Genomic DNA, 24366 nt, shown 5'->3' with positions numbered 1-24366 from the left:
CCCCATCCCAACCCCACCCCGTTCCCATCCCGAACACAAAGGAAACTCTCAGCACAGGCAGAGACTCTGTAGAATTCCTTTAATTGCTGTTAACTGCAAAAGGTTTGGAGAAAGTCATCGTTACAAAACTACCAGCTGTTAGAATTGCTCCTGGCTCTCTCCCCAGCTACAAAAGGCTCAGGGAGAGGTGGGATACTTGAGAACAGAGAATATTGCACAGACAACCCAATGGTTAATTGGACTAAAGAAGAGCAAACCAGAAGTGACACAGAGGAGAGCACGGCACGCTAGGAGCCCTGCTGCCGGGCAGGGATGCAGCCACCACTCACATCAAACTCAGGGAGCAGAGACCTGAGCCTGCACCCACTGCTGGCACCCACCCATGGCCGGTTTTCCTGCTGCAGCTACATTTGGGGCCGGGCACCAGAGGCTCTGCCAGCCCATGTAGCTCAGCTCCAGCCCTCAAAGGTTCTGCAGGACAAACGTGCTCTCATGTAAGTGCCCAAAGGCACCACTGCCACCGATGCAATCCTTTGGGCAGCTGTGCCTGAGAATCAATCCTAAAGGGGAGAAAAAAAACCCCAAACCAACCCCAAAAACCCAACTCTTCCAAGAGTACCTGGGTTAACGCTACCCTAAACCAGCAGGAAACCCACAGCTCCAACCAAGCAGCCCTGGAAGGGGCAGAAGGACAAAGGCAGCATGTATAAAACCACCCCCCAAAGGGCAGGGGCAGCAGCAAGGGCTCCGTCTCTCTAGCATAACTGTGTATTAGCATCATCCACTGAGGAGCACCTCAGGACATGAGAAGGGAAGTGCCCCAAAAAGAGAGGCTGTGGATCAGAGAGAAGCGTTGCAAGCAGTCACAGAGGGCTTGAGTGAAGGAACCCAAGTGAGCACAGCAAAGCTGGAGACCCCGGTGGGACACAAGGGGAGCCGGAGGAGTGGACCTCAGCCCACAGGTACCACCACCCCCGAGGGCCAGGCTGGGGCTGTGCACCCCAAACTGGGCACCACAGGGAAGGGTTCTGCTCCCAGGGCAGCCCAAATCGCTGCCTGCCCGAGTGACTCAAGTTAAGAGCAAGCCACAAGTAGTTTGCTTGAGGAATTTAACTCGAAAGACACAAATGCCAGGAGAGGAAGGCAGTGCAGGGGGAAGCAGCAAAGCCTTGGCTCTTTGAGGAGCTGCTGCTCCTGCAGCAGGAAATGAGAGTTCCCATTAGAAAAAGCTTCCAAGACAAAAAGCCAGGCAGAAGCTGAGGGTTTGGAGGGGAGTTTGGCTCCTTTCAGCACGACCCAGCTCCGGGGCAAAGCCACAAACCCACTGCCTTTCTTTGCAGCAATGAGTGGCAGCAGAAGGGGCTGAGCCTGTGGCACCTCCAGCCGTGCAGCACCTGTGCAGGGAATGGTCTCCAGGGCTGGTCTGGAGCAGCACAGAGCACGAGGGAGCAGGCACAGCTTGCATCCAAGAGCCTTTGAGCTGCTGGGCTGCAGCTGACGTGCACACACACACAAGCAAGCACCTTGCCAGGCACCCAAGCACCCGGGACCCCTCACTGCATCACATCTGCCCCTACCCAGGGCAGCCAGTTTGGCTTGGCCAGTCTCTAGGACCTACTGAGAAGATGGGCTCCCTAGCAGCTAAGTGTACAAGTGAACTCTTGCTTCCTCCTCCTCCTCATCCAGGTCTGAAGGGGTCACTGGAGTTGCCCACAGGATTTAGCAGGAATGAAACTCCTCCAGCCTGGAAATGCAATCCCCAGCACAGTCACACACAAAGGAACAGCCGGTCCGTGATTTAATTCACAGTCGATGGTGGAAATGAGCCTGTGACACACACTGGAAGCAGTTGCTTTATTCCCAGTCTTCCCACTCTTCATCTTCCAGCTGCAAACAAAAGAGCATCCCCCAGTGTTTGTAACTCAAAAGCCATCTATCAACAGCTCCTCCTGCCCAGGGCACCTGAGTCAGCACAAGGCCTGACATATTCTCATGCTCTCAAGAGGGATTCTCTTGCTCTGCTTCCCTTAGGGAACTTACACACTCATCCCCCTTCAAGCATGCCCAGGCAGTCACTCTCTGCTTCAGCTAATACCCGTGACTCCCACAGCAGCATCCCAAGCTAAGCCTGTGTCCTCAAGGAGCACCTCACGCCCTCCAGAAGGCTCCTGTGAGCTGCTCTATGTGGGCAGTAGCTCACAGGCAGAGCAGCAGCAGCCACACCTCTCTGGATGCAACCCTATGTGACTGAGCACCTCCCTGGACTCACCTCTCCGGCCATTTCCACCTTTGAGAGTGCCAGCTGCACCTCTTCTTCAGTCATGTCCAAATCAAAGTCCTTTTCCCAGTCCTCACTGATGTCAGTGCTGGAGCCTGGAACCACAAACATCACGATGGAGCTGTTAGAGCTGCGTATGCTTTCCAGATGCTCTGGCCAAAGCACACAGGTGCCCAAGCAGCCCCACAAAGCCCTGGCATTCATTGAGGCTCAGATCTCCTGCAGCCTGGGAGGAGAGAAAGCCTAGGAGCAGGCTGTCAGCTCACTAACAGAGATGGGGTGGACTGAGCTGTACTTGCTTCGCAGCAAAGGGCTAGTCCAGAACAACTGGGAGAGGTGAACAGTGAAACCTGTTCTCTGGCCTGGGAGAACTGGGATGTGTCATGTTTCAGTCATGCAGAAAATACATCAGATAAGGAACGACAGGGACTGTCCTAGTCCCCAGTACAAAGAATGACCTTCTGAGGCAGAGGAGCAGCAGCGAAACTCCTCAGGGTGACACTCAGAGGGAAGGACCCATCACATTCCCTTCCCAGACCCCAGACCCAGCACCAGCACCCAGGGATCAAAGCCCTGCTGTGTCCAGCCAACAGACATTGGATTTCTTGTCCACCTTCATTCTGCCCACAGACCCAGCTCATGAACCTCCCACCGTGCTGCACCTTGAGCTGCTTTCAGTGGCTTTGTAATCCTACAACCCATATAATCACTGCTGTGGGAGCCCTGCAGCAGGCTCTGCTGAAGGCAGCATCCTCTGCAAGGAAAGGGTTGGGAATGGTGTCAGCCAGAGGGTGGAAGAGCCTCCCCTGCCAACTGAACAGAGCCAACTGTGGCACCAGCCCAGCCATCTGCCCGGAGCAGATTGTCACTATCTGATGTGACAGCCTGACCCTGCCCAACAGCAGAAGGATTTCCTTCCACTTTAGTTCTGGCCATGAGAGAACTCTTTGGATCTACCCTTCCTGAGTAACTTTGGCAAAATCCCTTTCCTCCTCCCTGTCATCATGAAAATCAGAGCCCTTTCCCCAAAAGCTGCCACCCCCAGCAGTGGGTTTCAGGCCCTGTGCTGGCCCCCACATACACACCTTTCTTGCCATTGTTGGAGGGAGTGGATTTCCCACTATCTGAGTTCAGCTCGAAGACTCGTAGATCGGATGGTCCTTCCTCTTTCAGAGTCTCTGTCCTGGCCTGGGCTTTGCTCTCCACCTCCTTGAGCTCGGTAGCAGCCGGTTGCTCTGAGGATGCTGCTGATTCCTGCGTAGGTGCAGAACGACGAGCAGGGTCTGAGGGCTTTGGCAGGGAGCTCTGCTCTTCCGAGGTGGCCTCCACCAGCTCTTGGGAGAGGTCTCCGGCCCCAGCTGGTTGTACAGCTCCAGTCTGTAGCTGCGCAGCAGGCACAGAGGCAGGGTTTGCAATCTGAGTCACAAGGGAGACGCTCTCACTGCTCTCAGAGGGGCTCCCCTCTGCTGGGGCCGGCTCCGGAGGGAGGACAGCCCAGCTCTCCTCTGAGGGTCCCTTGTGAGCAGTGGGGTGCCTTCCCTCCGGGGCTGCAGAGGCACACTCTTTCTCTGCTGCTTCTGGCAATGTGACGTTTGCACAAGGCAGGGGTGACATCCCCAAGAACTCCTCTGTAGGAAGGCAGAAGAGAAGCGAGAGATGTTTCAGCAGGTGACATGCAGCTGGGGGGCTGCAGTGGGGCTGGGAGATGAATGTGGGGGAGTGAGGAGGAGCCACCACCCTCTCTAACTGCTGAGGTCTGCACCAGCCCTCCCACAGACCCCCAACCACCCAACCCACCTTCATCCTCTTCCCAGCTCGGCTCCTCTCGGTGAATGCTCTGCTCCGCTCGCTGCTTCAGAGCCTCCCTCCGGGCTTCATCCTGCAGGGATTCAGTGTCAGCAGCTCCCGTCCCAGCCCTTCCCTCCCCATCAGTGACAAGGGCATAGTCACAGCAGCCCAGATCCCTGCACCTCCAGGAAAAGCATCTCTGGTCTGCATCAGAGAGCTCCTTGGCTGGAGCACCCACCCCGGGGGGACACCCACACCCCCCCACCTGCTCCAGCCGATGCACTTTGTAGAAGTAGCGCTGCCAGAATTCTGAATGGGAAACAGCCGCAGGGACCTGGGAATGACACAAGAAATGGGATGAGTCACTTGAGAGGGAGGGCCGAGCTCCTTTCTCTTCCCCATCCTTACAGCCACCCTTTAACCTGTGCAAAGCACCTGTGTTTTCAGGGGCACAGGCTTGGGAAATGCTCTAACACACTGGAAGGCTACAGAGGAAGTTCTGTTCCAGGCCCGTGACAAATGAGAAGGGAAGAAGAATCCTAACCTCCACGGGCCACTTCAGTCTTTTCTACCACCAGCACCAGGGCGCAGCAGCTCAGGGCTTCCCTGCACCACACCCCAAGTGAGAAGCCAGGCAGGGCCCATACCATTTTGGTGTAGAGAGCCCGGATGGAAGGGCTGGTTGCCAGCAGCTCTGCGATCTCCCCCTTTTTCTCCTCCAGGTTAAACTGAGAGAGCCAGGCCTCAAGGAGCTCAGCAGGGCCTGGAAAGGGCAAGCACACAGATACCAGATCTTGGCACAAACAGGGCAGGAACAGCTTTGGGAAGTTTCACTGGGAAGATGCTACAGACCAGACGAGATGGGAGTGAGCAAGGGAGACCCAAGGAGGAGGGAGATGTGGGTCTCTCAGCCCATCCACTCTCATGGGTCCTGTGCCAGCAAGAGGCCATGCAGTGACCCAGCAAACTCTCAGTCTAAGCTAGTCCCCAGTGCAACAGACACATCTGCCCTCCATAAGCAGTGTTCCCTGTTGAGGCACTGAGAAAGGCTCTGAGCAGCCCTGTCATACCATCAGGTTCATTGCAGTACGTGGCTGGGTCTGACTGGAGGCTGTAGAGGCGAGCCTGGAGGAGAAGAGGCACAGGGCTGAGCTGTCAGCAATGCTGGGGTGGTAAATGAGCCCCCAAGGACAAGGGTCAGGACCTCACATCCCAGAGGGAAACTCTCAAATGGGGCACTCACCTTGGCACTGTCATAGGGCTCGGTGGTGCCCGAAGGGGTTGCCATCAATGTTATGACATCGCAGTCAATGGTCTTATCCGGCGAGGGAGCAAATGTGTTTGAGATGACACCCAGGAAGTCAGAGATCCCCTTCCTCACCTTTTCAGTTGCACCTGAAGAACCTTCTGTCCTCTTGAAAAGAAAAGGCAGCACAGGGTAAGTATACAGAATCATAGAATGGTTTGGGTTGGAATGGACCTTAAGATCATCCAGTTCCAACCCCCTGCCATGAGCAGGGACACCTCAACACTAAACCAGGTCACCCACGGCTCTGTCCAACCTGGCCTTGAACACTGCCAGGGATGGGGCAGCCACAGCTTCTCTGGGCACCCTGTGCCAGTGCCTCAGCACCTTCACAGGGAAGAACTTCCTTATCTCCAACCTGAACTTCCCCTGTTTCAGTCTGAACCCATCACCCCTTGTCCTGCCACCTCAGTCCCTGATGAAAAGTCCCTCTCCAGCATCCTTGTAGCCCCCTTCAGACACTGGAAGCTGCTCTGAGGTCTCCATGCAGCTTCTCCAGGCTAGACAGCCCCAGTTTTCTCAGTCTGCCATCCTATAGGAGGTGCTCCAGCCCCTGACCACCCTCCTAACAGTGCCTGCGGCAGTAGGACAAGTCTTGCTCTCTCCTGGGTAAGTTCCTTTAAGAGAGGAGGGTGTTCCTCCTGTCAAATAACTGCTAACAAGGTGACTTGTGGCCAGGGCTGGACTAGAAGGTTGGGGGGGGGGGGGGGGCAGGCAGTCCTTAAAATAGGTTTGTGGGGAACCAAGCCTTGGTTTTGCAGGAAGGAGCAGCCAGGTCTGGGGACTGGACTGTCACTGTGGCAGCTGTGCAGGGCTAACGGCAGCAGCTTGTGTGGAGGTCTGCTGCTATGCTAGAGTGATGCTGCCACTTAGGAGTGATCCTGCTTACATGGTGCACAGAGGAAGGGAAAGCACAGAGAACCTTCCTCCACTCATCTCCAGATATTCCTCAGCACTGCAGTAAGGAACCTACGCAGTGCTCAGCACCAAACCTGCACCAGGGAGAACATCTGAAACTTAAGGCTCATGGTTATATGGTGGGACTTACTCAGAGGACCTTGACCTTAGAGATGGGTACATCCTACTGCCCCCCACTTTGCTTTCTGCAACAGGAATCCCAGCTCTTACACCCCTACTCACTGCCAGCTTGTCCTTGACCACGCTGGCTGTAGCAGCAATCGTGCAGGCTGTGTCATGCTGCACCACTTGTGTGAACTCAGCCAAGTCCCGCTTCATGAACTCCAAAGCTTCTGTGGACTGCAAGAAGACAACAAATAGATTGTGCAATCCTTCTGTGCTCCAACAAAGCCACGGTTCTCTGGGAACACCAGTCATGTCACAGAGATTGAAGTGCCTTTAGCCCAACACGTGCAATAGGTAAGACTGCAATAACCTGAATAACAACAGGAACCTGCATGTCCAACACATGATGGAGAAGGATTAAATTAAGAATGCAAAAAGACACGTTAGGAAGAGCTTTGTTCTGAGTTTTGCATATAATTAACATAAGCACTGCTGTCACAAGCAGGAAATCCCAGAATCCCAGCCTGGTCTGGGTTGGGAAGAACCTTAAAGCTCCTCCAGCTCCAACCCCTGCCACAGGCAGGGACCGCTTCCACTGGAGCAGCTTGCTCCAAGCCCCTGTGTCCAACCTGGCCTTGAACACTGCCAGGGATGGGGCACTGCAAAGCAGCACCGCGAGCACCTGCCCGCCCTGGTGGGTGGCGACTTCCGCACCCGCAGAGCCCCGCGCTGCGGCGGCCCCGGCCCCCGAGGCTCCCCCGTCCCGGTGCAGGGGCTCCCGCCGCCTCCTACCTTCTCCTTGACGGCCTGGTAGCTCTGCTGCAGCCAGCTCCGCCACCAGCCCGCGTCCTCCCTGCGGGGAACACGTGTGTGAGGCGGAGCTCGGAGCCCGGCCCGGCCCGGCCCCGCTCCATCTCCCCCCGGTACCCCCGTTCCGTTCCGTTCCCTCCCTACCCGGTCCCGTCCCCACCGCTCTCACCCCTCCGCCATCTTGGCGGCGTGACGTCACTAATATTTACCGACCCCTCACCCCTCAGTGGGCCGCGGCTCTCGTGACGTCACTTCCCCTTCCTGCTCCTCCTCCGCGGAGGGCGGCCCCGGTACGGCGGCCGGGCGGGAGCGGCGCTGAGCGGGTACCGCGAACCGGGATCGGGGTCTCCGCGGTGGTGGCTGTGGCTGGGGGGAGGTAGCGCGGCCCCTGCGGCCCGCAGCGGTTGTGGGTCCCGGAGTCCTCCTCCTTTCCCCTTCCACTGACGGTGCGTTCCCGTTGTCCCCGCAGCGGCGGGAGCCATGGAGATGCAGTCGTACTACGCGAAGCTGCTGGGGGAGCTGAACGAGCAGCGCAAGAGGGACTTCTTCTGCGACTGCAGCATTATCGTGGAGGGGAGGATCTTCAAAGCGCACAAGAACATCCTGTTCGCCAACAGCGGGTACTTCCGAGCGCTCCTCATCCACTACATCCAGGACAGCGGGAGGCACAGCACCGCCTCGCTGGACATTGTCACCTCCGAGGCCTTCTCCATCATCCTGGATTTCCTTTACTCCGGGAAGCTGGATCTCTGTGGGGAAAACGTTATCGAGGTGATGTCTGCAGCCAGCTACTTGCAGATGACCGACGTGGTCAACTTCTGCAAGACCTACATCCGCTCCTCGCTGGATATCTGCAGGAAAATAGAGAGGGAAGCGGCTTTCTATCAGGCTGATAGTGGGAGCACCGGGTCTGCCAGAGAGGGCACCTCCTTCAGCTCCAAGAGCCAGTGCTCTGCCTCTGTGTCCTCCCTGCAGGAGAAGGAAGGGATTTCGGATTGCCAGCAGGACCCTCCGTGTGGCGAGTGCAGTGGTTGCCATCCCCTGGAGCTCGTGGTCCGGGACCCCGTCAGCAGCGACTCCCCGGACGATGTCAACTCCTCACTGCCCAAAGGGGTGGAACCCAAGGTGGAGTTTGACTCGGATGAGGTGGAGGTTGAGGTGGAAGCGGGTGAGCGGCTGCCGCAGTATCCGACCCCGCTGTCCCTGGAGCAGATGGAAGAGGGGCTGCACAGCGGGCAGGCCATGGACTTGGCCTGCAATAACTATCACATGAAACAATTCCTCGAGGCCCTGTTGCGCAACAGCTCGGCTCAGAGAAAGGAGGACGTGGTCCATCACTTTGTCCGGGGCTTTGAGGGTAGGCCAGAGGATGCAGGGGTGGCAGTGAGCTCCATGATGGACATTCACAGCGACTGGTATGGTGAGGACACAGGTGAGAGGACTCAGAGGGTGCAGTCTGTAGGTTGGAGGAGGCAACCACCAAGTGTGCGACTTCCTTTGTTACTCTCGTTCTTGTGCAGGAATATATTGCTGAATATTATGCCATAGCAAAATAAACTATTGTTCTGGACTCCCAAAGAGCTGTACTCCTTTATTCAGTGCAGCACATGGCAGGTAAGTATTTCTGGTGGCTCTTCCAGCCTCTCTGAGATAGATGCTAGAGTTCAGTGTTGGTGGTAAGGCTTTAATAAACGATCTCAGTTGGGACCCGATTGAAAGGATTGTGAAAAAGACTCTTCCTCTTGTAGCATTAGTGCTATAAAGAGCGATCAGGAAGATGAGTTGAGCTGCCACAAGAGGGATCTGCTGCAGAACTGACAGAGCAGAAGTAGCTCATTCCACTGGAGTTCTTGCCAGCACATCAGCTGCTGGTGCTTTGAACTTCAAAAGGACAGAAATGGGTTTTATACAACACTGAGTGGTGCCCAGGAATTCTTTTCAGAGCACTGAAAGCTTTAAGCTCTGTGGTATTGCAGAAAGACAAGACTTAATTTTTACCTCGAGAGGCAGATTGGCTTTTCAGCTGGGCACCCGAGGTTCCACTGCCCCCCAAACCCCATGGGATGGGATGGCTCACACTGGCAGGAATATGTCCCAGCAGCAGTGGCAGAGAGCTGGAGGAAAGGAAGATCAGGTCCAGACGAGTTTCTCCTGAAAGGGACAATAAGGATTTGGGCATTTTAGTTGCTTACAAAGATGGAGGCAGCTCTGACAGGCACTGCAAGTGTCATCACTGGTCAGGATGTGACAGATGCAGGAGTGGGTTGGGCACCAGGCAGGAAACCTTTCCCCAAGTGTTCTACTCTTACATAGCAAGTACACTCACATCACTTCCAGCTCCAGTGCACATGTGTGATCTTAAAGCAAATAAACCCAGTATATTCTCTTACTGCTTTAAAAGAAGGAATCTGATAACATCACGAGACACTGAAGGGCGAAGGTTGCCAGGACAGAGCCCTGTCACCACACTGTGCCTCTGGGCGGGGATGTGTAGCAAGGCAAGAGCATCTCACACACAGAATTCAGTTACCTTTTTTCCTCTCTTTAAGTCTTCAGACCATTAATGACTCACTAAAAGGGTGGTGCTTCTAGAATTGGATAGAATCAGGTGGTGTGAGAGTGGAAATGGAGTGGTAGATGTGCTTTAAACAGGAGTGAGGAAGCCCTCAAACATGCCTTAGGTCTGTTTCTCTGCTAAAACCAAACATCGAGGGTGTTTAGTGGGATGGGAGTATCTCTCCTCACCTTTCAGTGCTCCTGCTGTCCTAGCATTTTCAGAAGACGCCAGGAATGAGAAATACAAAGTTGAAGATGAGATGAATACCAGTGACTTTCATGTGTCCACATCTATTCCTGGTTTCCTTCACCGTGGAGGGAGGGGGAGCAGGCACCTTGGAAGAGTCTGGAGCAAGGCAGGAATAGGAACTGGGTTTCTTGTTTGCTAAATGGAGCTCTAACCACCCAGCAGGGATTAGCAACACCTTGTGAAGGTCCCAGATCAGGTGAGATGGGTTTCACTCACATGTTAATACATTTAGACACTCCTCTTGGGGTTCTTTGAGACTGGGTTGGACAAACCTCAGTACAAGGAACGTTCCACAGCCTGGTGTAACTGACATAGCTCAAGGCTCAACACACAAACCCTTCCCTGGGTCAGCACCTGAAACAGGGAAAACGGATCTTGTAGTGTAACATCCCAGCCTTTATGTTGGAGGGGAAGCTCATGCCTGGGCTGCTGCTGCACAACTCTGCAATACCCATGGTTATGGAAAATGTGATCTTCGATTTTAATCCTCTTTTTTTTTTCCTGACTTCATAAATTACGTATTACTTGTGTTCATAGAGTTTAATTTCAGAAGGAAAATATCCTCAGCAAATGTATTGGAGCCCTTCATCGTGTTAGTACCAGTAGAAAGGCTGAAGTGACTGTCAGTAGAAACAAGCATTCCTGTTTCCAGATGGGCTCCCCACACCTCAGTTTAGGCATTTCATAAAAGCACATGGGCATATTGTGCTGCTACTACGTGTAACTTGTGGTTTTAGGATTTAATGCTGCTTAATGCTAATGGTGTCTTAGAAAATGGGAGACTTTGACAGCGGAGATGGTGCAGAGACCCCACTGCACGAAAGGCAAATGTCTGGTACTTAATTAAATGGATTCTTAAAAGCAAATGAATGTGTTGAGAGCCAACTCCCTCAGAGCAGCAGCTGTGTAGGTACAGGCAGGCTGAGCTTTCAGAGATGCCATCACCTGCAGCTGTGTTAATGTCTTCTGGAACTGCACAACCTCCAGCAATCCCAGGTAAAGGAAGTGTGGAGGGACAGGACAGTGTGGTTGTCTTGACTCATGTATGCAGCAGGGAGGACAAGGAGCTACCACTGGAAATCTGCCTCACCTAATGCAGTGTGTTTCTTCCCCAAAGGTGACGTGTTAGTGGTGCCCATCAAGCTTCACAAATGCCCGTTCTGCCCCTACACAGCAAAGCAGAAAGGAATCCTGAAGAGGCACATCCGCTCCCACACGGGTGAGCGGCCCTACCCCTGTGAGACCTGCGGGAAGCGCTTCACGCGCCAGGAGCACCTCCGGAGCCACGCTTTAAGTGTAAGTTGGAAGGATTCTGTCTCTCTGGGAGCTTTGGCAAGTTCTTGGTGTTTCCTGATTTCCCAAAATGTGGTGTTCAAAGCGGTTGTTGCTGATGTGAGATTAACTTGTCTAGGAATAAGAAATAATAGTAATAACGCGTAGTACAAGGTCCTGCCCCTGGTTCGAGGCAATCCCAGGCACAACTACAGGTTGGTGGAGAAGTGATTCAGAGTAGCCTGAGGAGAAGGATTTGGGGGTGTTGATTGATTTGAAACTGAACATGACCCAGCTTCAGTGTGTGCTCACAGCCCAGAAACCAGCCATGTCCTGGGCTGCATCAAAAGGAGCGTGACCAGCAGGTCAAAGGAGGTGATCCTGCCCCTAAGCTCTGCTCTCATGAGACCCCACTTGCAGCATTGTGTGCAGTTCTGGTGTCCTCACATAAAAAGGACATGGAACTGTTGGAACAAGTCAAGAGGGGGCCACGAGGATGATCAAGGGCTGGAGCACCTCTTGTATGGAGCCAGGCTGAGAACATTGGGGCTGTTCAGCCTGGAGAAGAGAAGCCGCGTGGAGACCTCAGAGCAGCTTCCAGTGTCTGAAGGGGTCTACAAGGATGCTGGAGAAGGGCTCTTCATGAGGGACTGTAGCAATAAGACAAGGGGTGATGGGTTCAGACTGAAACGGGAAATTCAGGTTGGATATAAGGAAGAAATTCTCCCCTGTGAGGGTGCAGAGGCACTGGCACAGGGTGCCCAAAGAAGTGGTTCCATCCCTGGCAATGTTTAGGAACAAGTTGGACAGAGCCTTGGGTGACACGGTCTAGTGTGAGGTGTCCCTGCCCATGGCAGAGGGTTGGAACTGATGATCTTAAGGTCCTTTCCAACCCAAACCATTCTGTGATTATAAGTTTAAGCCACAGATAGTTGAGTTGTTAGTACTTGTGTAGCTCCAAGTATGGAGCTACTTGGGGTTTGTGTAGTCCCAAGTATGATGGGATCACCTGCCCTTTAGCTGAAGCAGAGGTGTTTTTCTGGTGCAAAGGAGAACCCCAGAAGGAGCTAAAGGAGGCAGATGGCCTTTTTTACCGGGGTGTTTTAATTTTAACTTCAGGTGCATCGATCAAACAAGCCAATCATCTGCAAAGGCTGCAGGAGAACCTTCACAAGTAGCCTGTCGCAAGGGTTGCGGCGCTTCGGCTTGTGCGACAGCTGTACCTGTGTGACCACCACCCACGAGGACTCGATGCCCATCAACCTCAGCCTAATGGAGCAGTCATCAGAAGGCCAAGAGAAGGGTGATGCCGATAACGACTGGCCTATATATGTGGAGTCTGGAGAGGAAAACGATCCAGCTGATGATGAGGATGCTGATGGTGATGACAAGCAGGAGATCCACAGGAGCTTGTCAGACCGAGAAACACTTATGTAGCAGTGAGAGGAGAATGGGAGTGTTTGAAGTGTCTCTGTGACAGTGGTCAGTCTGTGACACAAGACTGAGTATTTGCCCAGTTAGTGAGACTGTGCTGTTTTTTATCATTCCATTTTTTAATAGAAAGTGGGGAGAATTGGAATTTTTAATACTTTTCAGTGCTGTGCACCAGAAATCTGTGAAGAATCTGCTGCCTGGGGTTCATTGAGGTTGTACTTGAGCAATCTCCAGTGGTGTCTCTGCCTCCTAGTCTTGATTTTATGGGTGGAACATCTCTGTGTGTTTTGATAACAGGTCTCTTCAAATAATGCTGTCACGGTCCTTAATCCCTGATCTGAAAGGGGCCCCATCTTCTCTCTGAAGATCACATTAAAACAAGTGTGTTTTTTACCCATCATCTTGGACCATTTCTAAGCTAAGTCACAATCCTTTTGTAGTAGGACAGTATTCTCCAAATTGTAAAGGTTAAGGGTTTATTTAGAGTGGATTTGACCTGGAAACCAGGGCAGACACCCAGGAGAACAAAACCATGCTGCTGCTGAGAGCATAGACAGTAAGAGTACATACATTTCATCTGACCTTAACTTTGCAGGTATTTAGAAAAGAAGCTTCTCCTTCTCAATTGCTTTTACTGCAGCTTCCTCTCTCAAGAGCTCAGCCTCCAGAGCTTCAGATGTGTGATGTTGTTTAGACTTTGGTAGTCTCGGCTTAAGCACACATTATGGTGTTGTGTGTCCTGGTCTCTCCATTTAGACTGAGTGAACTGCCCAGTTCTCTTCAGCTTTTCATGGTAGAAGTGGAAAGCTGTCAGTCAGGTCCTATGGGAATTGTGGTGGTGGCAGATGAAGTAGCCACATTCACCACTGGTGTAGCTGAGGAGTAGTTAAATATAAATGTCTGAGCTGTGTGTATAAAAGAGCTCTGATGACCCTTTTTGAAGCTGTTGGGTAGGGAACCTCAGAGTTTTTTACTAGTCTCTTTGTATGCAAATCCTTTTCTTTCTCTTTTACTCTATTTTCTTTCAGTCTTTGATGATCCTTCTCATGGTTTACGTTATTGTGTGAATTTATCCAAGTATTTGTGTTGTTTTGTTGTTTTAAACAAAACCCTCTGGTGTAGACCTCCTGCTTCTTTGCTGGGATAGATAAAGGCTGGTTTCCAAAGGAGGTGAGATCTTCTTTACCTTTCCAGTAGCAAACTGATAAAAGCTATTCAAGATCAAGCTGGGAGGCTTTAGAAGAAAACACTCCACCACCAGAAAGCCTGTTTGCTTACAGATAACCTCCTGTTTCCTAACGAAGAGGCAAAACTGAAATATACTGTGAAATAAGACTGTTAATGCTTCTTTACTGTGGTGTTCATGTGTTTCCATGAAAAGGCAAGTTGTAGGAGTCTTTCTGGCTGGAGTAAGTGCTAGATCAGAAGCCTGTGGCTGACTAAGAGTGAGCAGTTCCTCCCACTTAACAAGGCAGTGAGTGCTTCCTCAGGTTTTAGGGTAAAGACTTTACACTTTCCAAACATCAGACAGAACCCAAAACCCGAAGAGCCCTCTGATTTAACCAGTTGGATTCTTTTTGCCCATCTTATGCTTTTATTTGACGTACTGAAAAAGAACAATTCAGCTTCTCTGTCTGCTCCATCCTGCAGTGATGTTGTAATTTCCTTGGGGGCAGTGATTCTGGTCTCACAAATGCAGTTGAGAATTCATTGCCAGATGGGGTAGGGTGAGGAGAGAAGAAACAAGCTGCTTTTGAAGCCATCACTTTCCTGGTGATTCTTGAAAACAGCAGAAGGGAACAAGACTTGCTTTGAAAGGATCTGGTCTTGAGTGCCACCTTCGCAAGGAGATCCTGGCATCACAGGCTGTAATTTCAGTTGCTTGAGCTTTCAGTAGCCCCTATTCCAGGTCATCTGTAGATCAGAGCTTGTAACAGCTGAACAGTGTCATACTGACACAAATCATCCTAGAAAAATCACTGGGACACCATCTTTGAAACCTGAGGGCTCTGTTTTAGTCATCTAAATCAAGACCATCAAATGCCAGCTCATGTAGATGCCAAAGTTGGAGCCAACCTCTGGTTTTGGGTCCTTGGGGGTTTTGAATATCTGAGCAAAAGAAGGGGCTGTAAATCTTGGTGGCACATTGCAAACCCCCCTGCAGCTGACCAGGGCTAAGCCTTTGGGGTACCACTAGATCTTTGTTGAGTCCATCCAACATCGGAGGGTATTTTTGGGGATTATCTGCTTAAGGGTGAACTTCTGCATGTGAGAACACCTGGAAAAGAGTCAGATTATCTGTGTTGGGAGACAAACTTGCAAATGGAAGTGGGTAAGAATGTAAATAGGGATCCAAACTGGTATTTGGTGGCCAGGCATCCCCATTTCTGTTCGTTCTGGCATGAAGGTGCCACCTGATTGTAAATATTGGTAGAAGCCACTCGACATGGACTATTGGCCAAGCGTGGTTCTGGCTGGTGCAGCACAAACTGCTGGGAGATTCAGCTTCTCCCATGGCTGACTCTGAAAGTGAAGACACTCAGAGTAGGGAAAACGAACCTCTTGTGAAAGTCTGTGTTGTAAGAGCTGCAGGAAGAGACCTTCAGCCCTTTTACTTGAGCTTTCCTTGGTCTTAGAGATTGTTCTTGTGTGTCTTGTGCGTAGAGAATGGCGCTGTGCTGAGGTGTGTGTACCATGGGGAAGGGGTGCGGGTGGGGGGTTCACGTGCCGGGCTGAAGGTGACCACCACAATGGTGTTTCCTGTTGAACTGTCATGTTGTGCTGCTTCGTTTTCAGTGGAGTCCTTCAGCCTTTGTACTTAGGATGTAGTTTAGCCCCGTTCTTGTGACCGGGTGTTCATGTAAAGCTGTTTGCTGTGCTTTCCACTTAGGTTTTTGAATGTTTTTCTTCAAACCATTCACTGTAGATGCAACCTCCACAAGCTTTGAGAAGAGGATGTGGCTGGTTTACAGTATTCATATGGTGCTTGATGAAGAATCAAAAATAATGGGTTTAGGGAAGTTATTTCTAATACAATCTTTTTCTCAAAGGTTTTTAAAGGCCCTGCAGACTTGGTAGCTTGAAATCTTGGCTCGGCCTCACTGACTTTGTTTGGGATTATGTGTTTGAATGGACTTTTGCACATAAGTGCACTGTATTTCATGAAAGGGATACATGCTGCACTGGTATTTGTGGTGCATTAAACATCTTGGTGCAAGACCTTGTAAATCTTCCAAATGTGGTCGTTGAATTTCCTGCTGTTTTGTAAGGCAGTTTCATAACTGAAGTCCTTTGGTCTAGATGAACTGAGGAATTCTTAGAAACCAACCTTTGTTTGTAGAAGTGACTTAACTATTCTGTGGATCTTGGAGCTTTTTGATTGTCTAGAAAATAAAACTCTCCATGAGGGTTGCTTTGATTTATTATTTTACCATTCAAAAGTTGCCTGAGCAAACCTGGGAGTGTCTGGAATAAGGCTCCAGTTTGAGTTCTGGGGATGAGAAATGAATATATCCATTTCTGGTGACTGTTTGCAAGCAAGATGTAGAGTCTTGGTAGGAAAGGATGAAAAGGAAGCTGCCAACTTGCAAACCAGCTGACTTTGGGGAGGGGGGTGGGTTAAAATATCTTTTCTAGTAAGAGCCCTGGTGCCCTCAGCAGTTGTTGCAGTTTTATAATGACCTGAACTTTTCAAACTCTTTAAAGCTTTTACTTTTCCATGTTGGGTGAGCAAAAGCCACCCAAGTGGGCAGCAGCCACTGGTCCTGGCTGGAAGAAAACCCTGTCAAAGACCTACAATAAAATGGGTGCAGGAGCAGGAGCAGCCTCCCCAGTATTCTGTCTAGATCATTTGAAATTATATTGGCTGTTTCACAAACTATGAGATTTAAAACGTGGATTTTCTTGTTGATTTGGAATGTCCTGAATCAAAGAAAACCAGAATAACCCCTTCTTCCTTTCCACTGTTTTCATTCAAGCAGTGAAATCTGTTCACTTTTCTTCTCTTGCGATCTGTAGTTTAGACTTTTTGGTTCAGAAATGCCTGGGAATTCTTCATTTGGTAGTATAAAGGTTTTTGGATTCAGCTGAAGTTGCCTGTGAAACACCCCTTCAGGTGTTCACACAGCAACCTCTTTGGGGTTTGTTAGTTGTTAGAGGCAGGTGTTTGGGTACTGGTAAATGAAAGAATTAAACCAAACCAAACAGCCACCCCAAAAAAAAGCCTCTCAAAATAATGTGCCATACACAGGAACTATAAATGCTGTCCCCAAACACCCCAGGGCAATATACTGGAGGCCAGTTCTATGTTCTCATCTGTCCCACCTGAGTCTTATGCATCCAACTCAGTTTGCTTTCAGGCTTTCTCTGAATGTCCGTCTTTGACACTTTGTTCCTGTTTTCACTCTCCTTTTGCTGCTTACTGAACTTTAAAATGTAGCAGATGATGATTATGAGCAAAAAGTGCTCCAGTACAAGCAAAATAAGGGTACTTCTAAAACCAAAACCAAGCCAAGATAATGCAGTATCCAATGTTAAGCATATTTGAGGAGAAAGCAGAGTACCAGAAGGAAGGGGCTGATAGCCAGCACTCTCCTTCCATAGGGATTTGGGATCAATAGTTCTATGTGGGAAGGAGATGCTCTGAGCTGTGGGTCTCTGTGGTGTCAGCTTTGCAGCACTCACAGTCAGTCCGGGACACGCTCTGGGGGGCTGTGTGACCCCAGCAGCCTTTTCAGGTTTAATAACTGGATGTTTTCCATGGATCAGTAACAGAGGTGCTGATGTTTTCTCACAAGTGTACCTGCCCCACTGCGGGATGTGCGTGAGGGTGGAAGAAAGAAAACCAAATTGAACCAAAGCTGAGAATTCCTGTGCATCACCACCACACGTTTACCCTTCGTAAGGGGTGGGGATCACATCTTTAAGTGCTTTTTGTAATGGTGTTTTTTTCTACAGTGGGGCATTACTGAGTTCATCTTTACTCTATGTTGTGTGTACACTATATATGTTTATATTGTTGTATGTAGTCTGGTTCTTTTCTAGTTAAAGAACAGAAAACATTAAATAAATACTAATCTCACAGTAAATCTACTTTTATCCCCCATTTTTTTTCCATAGAAAATGAGTATTTTTCCATGTCTAATTGAATTCTCTTGGCACAGGGTTAGGATTTGGGTTTCTGGTGAAGCTGCTCACAGGTGATGCTTGTGCTGCCTCTGCTAATGCCACATCAAACCTCAGATTTCCCCAGGCTCTGTGCTCTGTTGAAGGTGGGCTGCTGGGTGTGCTGGCAGAGGGAAGATTCTTCCATGTGCTCAGTGCTTTGGGATTACCACTTCCTTTCCGTCTTGAAAAGTGATCTTCTGGTGGCTTGGAGGCCAAACAAGCATTTGTGCCAGAAGACACAAGGATGCAGCTGGGGATCTTCATGCAGAAATGACATTTGGTTACCAAAACCCAGGTCAGCCAATGCAGAATGTGGGTTAATAATTATTGTGTCAGCTTTAGGTCATTTTAATAAAGTGCCCAGAGAAGATGTGGCTGCCTCATTCCTGGCAGTGTTCAAGGCCAGGTTGGATGAGGCTTGGAGCAAGCTGCTCTAGTGGAAGGTGTCCCTGCCCGTGGCACTGGATGAGCTTTAAGGTCCCTTCAGCCCAAACCAGTCTGGGATTCTGTGTTTTTTTCCTAGCTTGGACCCTCTCACTCTGCAGACAAAGCTGCACCAGACTTTGATCCTTTCTCTTTTCCCTCCCTGACCCACTGCAGGTTCCTGTTACATTCTGCAATGAGTGTGCACCATTAACAGCAAGAGCTGTGAGGAGCTGGGGGCTGAGGTTGTGCTGCGTTACCCTCAGCAGGGAAGGACAAGGACAAGGATGCTGATAGTCTTTGGAATCACTTCTGCTGGTCCCCTCTTGAGCCTGTGATGTAAAAGCAAGACAAATGACAGGAAATCTGCAGGTGACGGAGAGCAGAGGATGAGCATGGACCTGTGAGGTGCCATGGCTGGAGGAGGCTGCTCAGGTGTAGGTACACCCCATGGAAGCGGCTTCAGTTGATAATTAACACCGTTGCCCAGTGGACTGCAAAGATCCATGTGAAATACTGTGTAAATTCCAGCTGCTTTCGTGTTCAAGGATGATTCATCCAGCTGGTCAGGTACAGAGCAGGATCTGTTGGGATCTTGCACAAGAACAGGCCTCAGGGAAGGCTTTAAAGCGCATTTAAAGGGAGATAGAATCTCCACACCCACAGCTTCAGATGGTTTAAGAAAGGATGTTCGTTAAACAACAGGAATTAGGCTGGTGAAAACCATTATTCAGAGAACTGGGTACAAGTTGAATATGAGTAATTGTATAGGATACACTGGCAGAATGTTTGTATCAGGAGAAAGAGTATTTAGATGTCTTTTGCTACAGTGGGGAAAGGAACAACCATTGTTTCAAGATGGAGCAACTTGAGTTATGGAAAAGAAGGCTGGAAAGGACACAAAAGGTAAGGGAGGCAGAATGGCTCCCATGGGAGAACAAGTATTTGTGAGAAATAACTAGAGTGTCAAGAGCACCAAAAAGAGAAGACCCTGGGGGTAAGAAGAGGAAGGAGAAAGAAACCAAACTTCGACTGAGGGAAGGTGAGAGGCGCAGGTACTGGGTTTGTTCAGATCCCAGATACGCAGATGAAAAAGCCAGCGTTGCGTCTCGTTTAGAGGAAGCTGCAAAGTGAAAAAGAGAGGATTTGGGTCACCAAGGCTCCTGCTGCTCGTGAAGGTGTGAGCAGGGCGCGCTTGGGGCACCGCCTGCCTCCCGGGCGGCGAGTGGGTGCGGGGGCGAGGCGAACAGCCCCGGCTGCGGGCGGGCGGGCGGAGGCAGCCGCTGGGCTGCGCCTGCAATCGGTGCGTTGCCCCTTTAACTGTGTCCCCGGCCCTCGGGCGTCTCTGTCCAACGCCCACGTCAGCAAATACCTTTTGTTTCTCTCCCGTTCGGGCTCTCGGGGCTGCGGGACCGGCGCGTCGCCTCCAGCCAGCGCCAGCCCCGCCGCGGGGCCGGGATCCCGCACCCACCGCCCGCTCCCTTTGGATCAGCGGCAGCCGCCCGCAGGACCCGCCCGCTCCAGCACGCCGGTAAGGCCGGGCCGGGCGTTGCGATTTGGGGGCGGAATCGACGCCGGAGCGAGCCCCGCTGCGAGGGCGGCTCCGGGCTCCTCGGGCTGCGGGCTCCGTGCCCTCAGGTTCCCGTGCGCTGCGGGGTCCGTGCGCGGCGGCCCCGCGGAGCCGATCGTGGTTTGGGCTGCGCGGCGTCCTCGGCGGGCGCCATTTGCAGCCCCGGGCGCGGCTGGAGGGAACCGGGCGCGGCAACAAAGGGCTGCGCGGGAGCGGGCGGCGGGGCGCGGCGGGAGGGGCGCCGGCAGCGCGGGGAGGCTGCGGCCAACCTGGGCGGCCGCGACTCGGGACACGCCGGGCGGCGGCGGAGCGGCAGCCGGGGCTCCGGTACCGCGGGCGGCTCCGGGCTGCACGCCCAGCCCAACGCAGCCCAGCCCTGCCCTGCCCTGCCCAGCCCTGCCCAGCCAAGCCCTGCGGAGGGCAGCGCACGCTCTCCCGGAGCACCGACGGTCGCGGGCGCTGCGGTGCCCGCCGTTGGAGCGGACCCCCGCAGCCACCAGGCGCCTCCGCGCTTCGGCGGGCGGGTCCGGCGGCGCCGGGCGACCCGGGCGGCCGAGGGCTGAGCGGCCAATGCGGCCGGGCGGGCGGGTGAGTGACGGCGGCCTCCGCCAATGCCGGCCGGGAGGGCTGCGCCCGCTGGGTCGCCGCGCCGGGTCCCGGTTCTGGTCCGTTCTGGTGGCGATGCGGTACCGGCGGCTAGCGGCGAGGACGCGGTCCCGGTCCCGGTCCGGGGGAGCTGCAGCGCTCCTCGTCTTCCCAAATAGCGTGTGGCGGCCTCGGAGCCCCGCGGGCTGCACCCCTCGGCCCTGCAGCCTCGGAAGGAGACGTTGCCGGCTGCAGCACAGGCGTCTCCGCCGCACGGCGTGTGCCTACTCGGCTGCTCCATCGCGGTTCTCTCCTGGGAACGTCCGTCTGTGCATGCTGTGATTCAAATAAATCAGATTATTTGTAAGGGTAACTGCAAAATCGGACCTGACATCTTTGGATGAGTTGCACAACGCTGAAGTCGAGAGACTGAATGGTTTTCTTTATTTTTCAGAGCAACGTTTCGTTTCAGCTGCTCTGGAATGGAGATTTCTTCTCACCAGTTTCACCTCTTGCAGCAACTGAATGAGCAGCGCAGGCAGGACTTGTTCTGTGACTGCAATATCCTGGTGGAGGGGAAGGTCTTCAAAGCACATCGCAATGTGCTCTTTGCCAGCAGTGGCTATTTCAAGATGCTGCTCTCTCAGAGCTCAAAGGAGACGAGCCAGTCGACGACAGCCACATTCCAGGCGTTTTCTCCTGACACATTCACAGTTATCCTGGACTTTGTGTATTCAGGGAAGCTGTCTCTGACGGGTCAGAACGTGATCGAGGTCATGTCTGCTGCCAGCTACCTGCAGATGACCGACGTTATCAGCGTGTGTAAAACCTTCATCAAGTCCTCCCTGGACATCAGTGAGAAGGAGAAGGATCGTTACTTCAGTCTGTCAGATAAAGATGGCAATTCGAATGGTGTGGACCGGTCCTGCTTGTACAGCTCAGGCTGGAGGGCGGAGGGCAGCCCCCCACACTCACACTTGAGTCCAGAGCAAGGGACGTGTATGATGGGTGGGAATGCATGGAGTGGTTTCAGCTACTACCCAACTCCTCCGAGGAACACCTCACAGCAGCTGTCCAAACACGAGCAACGGCAGGACTCTGGGAAGAAACCCCGGCACCCGGGGCCACAGCCGCCCTCTGACATCCTGCACTATAAGTCCAGTAAGCTGGAGGAGAGGGCAGCTGAGCCCAGCGGACACAGTGCTCCAGCCGAGGAGCAAGTTCAGATTGAAGCAGAGGCTGAATCTCCTCATGTGGGCTACCAGTACGGGCAGGGCTCTGATGTGATGCCGAGGAGCCTGGCTGTGCCGCAGCCAGAGCATGAATCACCCCGTTCCTCCAGCAAACTGAAGGCTTCGAAGGCAGAAGAGCAGTACCCGAGTATGCCCTCCATCCTAGGAGTCATGGGCAGCTGGGCTGAAGGTGAGTGACCACTAATGCTGCAGGGGCATGGTCACCTCTCTGCATAGGTTCTGTCTGCAAGTAAATGTGCTTTACTGAGTGTACAGTATCCACAAAGCCAGCTGATTGTCCCAAAATCTAAATTTGGAAAGTTTAAGTCTTAATTTTGACATTTTGAAGTACATGGTTTATTAAAACTTTAAAAGTAGTGGCTCTACAGCTTCATCTTATGAATTTAATTTGGGATCTTTTGGGATATTTTCCAGCTTGTTGTAATAAAGCCAACAGCCCCCTCCTTTCACTCCTGTGTGACATACAGGAAAACACAAGATCTCTGTGCTTGGAAAGACCTATGAGTATATTTTCCTAATACAAGTTATTTGCCAGTCTGCTCTGTAGAATGCCTTTTCTTGAGTGTTACATGACTAGATGTGTTATCATAGAATCAGACCGGTTTAGGTTAGAAAGGACCTTAAAGAGTTCCAGCCCTCTCTGTGGGCCTCACACTAGACCATGTTGCCCAAGGCTCTGTCCAACCTGGCCTTGAACGCTGCCAGGGATGAAGCATTAACCACTTCTGTGGGCACCCTGTGCCAGGGCCTCACCATCCTCACAGGGAAAAACTTCTTTATATCTGACCTGAACTTCTCTTATTTAAGTTTAGACCCATTCCCCCTTGTCCTATCGCTCCAGTCCCTGATGAGGAGTCCCTCTCCAGCATCCTTGTAGCCCCCTTCCGATATAAATCTATTTCTTTTTCCAAATCACCTTGTTTCCTAGCAGACGATCTGCCCAGGATGAGGTTCAAGTGCCCGTTCTGCACTCACGTGGTGAAGAGAAAAGCTGACCTCAAGCGTCACCTGCGGTGCCACACAGGGGAGCGGCCATATCCCTGCGAGGCGTGTGGGAAGAGGTTCAGCCGACTGGACCACCTCAGCAGCCACTTCCGAACAGTATGTACCCCAGGAGCTGCATCATTTGCTTAACATGTAATTAACCACAGTATGGATGGAGCTGGGTGATACGGTGACTCCTGTAAAGAAGGGGTAATAGGGAATTTGGGTTTGCTGAAGTGAGTTTGAGGCATATTTTGTATGAAAGTGGATGAATTTGTTTGTTAACTGATGCTCACAAAGGTGCAGAGCTGAAGCGGGCAGTTACTGCCTCTCAAAATGAGTTAACGCTGCCATTTCACACTACTCCTACCCTACTTTTTGCCATCTTAAGCCCCACTTCTTTGTGGATACATTATCAAATCCATTCCTTTCCATTTTCCCAGATTCATCAGGCTTGCAAGCCCATCTGCAGGAAGTGTAAGCGCCACGTGACGGAGCTGACGGGACAAGTGGTCCAAGAGGGGACAAGGCGCTACAGACTCTGTAACGAGTGCTTGGCTGAAGCTGGCATAGACAGTATCCGCATTGACTTGGAGGCGGAAGCACCCCTGGAATTTCCACCAGATGGAGACAAGGATTCCAGGTGGCACTATGGGGAGGATAACAGATCAGATGTGGAGATCGTGGAGGATGGGTCAACCGACTTGGTCATTCAGCAAGTTGATGACAGCGAGGATGAAGCAGACGAAAAGGAAGTAAAACCAAACATTAGGTAGCTGCAAGACAAGGACTAGGAATTCCCTGTCAGAGGGAGAACGCACTGTCTTGACAATACACCCTCCACCAGCCTGTTGTTAACCATATGGAGACAGTGGTTTCTCCTGAGCAGGTCCAGACTTGCATGTATCTGTGGACATGCCGTTGCATCTATCCTGAGTTCTGTGATCAAAAGACCCATATTTGCTTCACCAGAGATGATCCATCCTTAAATCAGATAATGGATGAAGAAGAGAACTGAAGTACTACATGGATAACTGTACAGGAGACAATGGGTCACTTCTCAGACCCTCTTTCAAGAGAGTGAGGTCTAAATACTTTAGAAAGTCACACACCACGAGATTGCCCATTCTTTAAACTAGCAGAGACGTGGGGTTTCAATGTAACATCTGGTGATTCAGTAAGTATAAATACCCTGACACCAGAATATAAAGACAACCTCTCTTCAGTATTCAGAAATGAAGATAATCTTCCATGAAGTCTTCACATTCATGATAAGGATAAAAAGGCAGCTAATTGACAAAAAGCATATCAAAATGTTTTAGCACATTTGTCTGGAAAAGCACTTTCTTGTAACGTTTCTTAGAGTCTGGAGAATCTTTAGCAGATGGTTCATTCAAGACCTATTTCTTTACAAGAGAATAAACACATGAATGCTAGTCCTAGTCAGCACATCAGAGAGCAAGTGATCACAGATGAGGATCATTGCTTGATGCCAGTAGATGTTTTATTCATTCTGGAATTTGGAAACTCAGACTAGGCTCTCTTTTACTAAGGACCAGTAAAATACTTTCTGGTTTTTAAACACCCCTCAGAAGTGCCAGACTGCCATGGCTGGTAGCCCTGTGCCCGCAGCTTGCTGATGGCAGTGTCAGCCTCTCCATGCCGCCA

The 24366-nt window shown here is 51.6% G+C and overlaps 3 protein-coding genes across 6 annotated transcripts; 2 read left to right on the top strand and 1 right to left on the bottom strand.

Annotated features, from left to right (window-relative positions):
- Positions 1-64: 64 nt before the first annotated feature.
- Positions 65-7465, bottom strand: BSDC1 (BSD domain containing 1). Its single transcript, XM_062634697.1, has 11 exons — positions 7375-7465; positions 7188-7248; positions 6513-6629; positions 5310-5480; positions 5137-5191; positions 4714-4829; positions 4332-4400; positions 4076-4157; positions 3364-3906; positions 2270-2373; positions 65-1887 (listed from the first exon to the last, which is right to left on the bottom strand). The coding sequence occupies exons 1-11, from the start codon at positions 7383-7385 to the stop codon at positions 1855-1857; spliced, it is 1362 nt and encodes a 453-aa protein (XP_062490681.1). The 5' UTR covers positions 7386-7465; the 3' UTR covers positions 65-1854.
- Positions 7466-7521: 56 nt separating this feature from the next.
- Positions 7522-16139, top strand: ZBTB8B (zinc finger and BTB domain containing 8B). Its single transcript, XM_062634690.1, has 3 exons — positions 7522-8637; positions 11129-11307; positions 12403-16139. Exons 1-3 carry the CDS (start codon positions 7686-7688, stop codon positions 12718-12720), a joined length of 1449 nt encoding a protein of 482 aa, XP_062490674.1. The 5' UTR covers positions 7522-7685; the 3' UTR covers positions 12721-16139.
- A 2329-nt stretch (positions 16140-18468) lies between these two features.
- LOC134172002 (zinc finger and BTB domain-containing protein 8A-like) lies at positions 18469-24134 on the top strand. Of its 4 annotated transcripts, none has more exons than XM_062634691.1 (4): positions 18469-19348; positions 20916-21883; positions 22643-22815; positions 23142-24134. In XM_062634691.1, the coding sequence occupies exons 2-4, from the start codon at positions 20944-20946 to the stop codon at positions 23472-23474; spliced, it is 1446 nt and encodes a 481-aa protein (XP_062490675.1). In that variant the 5' UTR covers positions 18469-19348; positions 20916-20943; the 3' UTR covers positions 23475-24134. The 4 variants fall into 4 exon arrangements, with proteins under 4 accessions (XP_062490675.1, XP_062490676.1, XP_062490677.1 ...); XM_062634692.1 differs by lacking the exon at positions 18469-19348 and adding an exon at positions 19830-19837; XM_062634693.1 differs by lacking the exon at positions 18469-19348 and adding an exon at positions 20733-20830.
- Positions 24135-24366: the final 232 nt, after the last annotated feature.

Source organism: Pezoporus occidentalis, unplaced genomic scaffold (genome assembly GCF_034315485.1).
Source record: "Pezoporus occidentalis ecotype Australia unplaced genomic scaffold, CSIRO_AGI_Poc_V1 ctg436, whole genome shotgun sequence".
Classification (NCBI taxonomy): Eukaryota; Metazoa; Chordata; class Aves; order Psittaciformes; family Psittacidae; genus Pezoporus; species Pezoporus occidentalis.
This window is presented reverse-complemented; position numbering and strand designations above follow the sequence as displayed.

Coding starts and splice junctions, on each gene's coding strand:
- BSDC1 (XM_062634697.1), bottom strand. Junction 4,830..5,136: donor GTACTGCAATGAACCTGATG/GTATGACAGGGC, acceptor TGCCCTTTCCAG/GCCCTGCTGAGCTCCTTGAG. Junction 4,158..4,331: donor AAGTGCATCGGCTGGAGCAG/GTGGGGGGGTGT, acceptor GAATCCCTGCAG/GATGAAGCCCGGAGGGAGGC.
- LOC134172002 (XM_062634691.1), top strand. CDS start 20,944: ATGGAGATTTCTTCTCACCAGTTTCACCTCTTGCAGCAACTGAATGAG. Junction 21,884..22,642: donor CATGGGCAGCTGGGCTGAAG/GTGAGTGACCAC, acceptor CTTGTTTCCTAG/CAGACGATCTGCCCAGGATG. Junction 22,816..23,141: donor TCAGCAGCCACTTCCGAACA/GTATGTACCCCA, acceptor CCATTTTCCCAG/ATTCATCAGGCTTGCAAGCC.
- ZBTB8B (XM_062634690.1), top strand. CDS start 7,686: ATGGAGATGCAGTCGTACTACGCGAAGCTGCTGGGGGAGCTGAACGAG. Junction 8,638..11,128: donor CTGGTATGGTGAGGACACAG/GTGAGAGGACTC, acceptor TCTTCCCCAAAG/GTGACGTGTTAGTGGTGCCC. Junction 11,308..12,402: donor TCCGGAGCCACGCTTTAAGT/GTAAGTTGGAAG, acceptor TTTTAACTTCAG/GTGCATCGATCAAACAAGCC.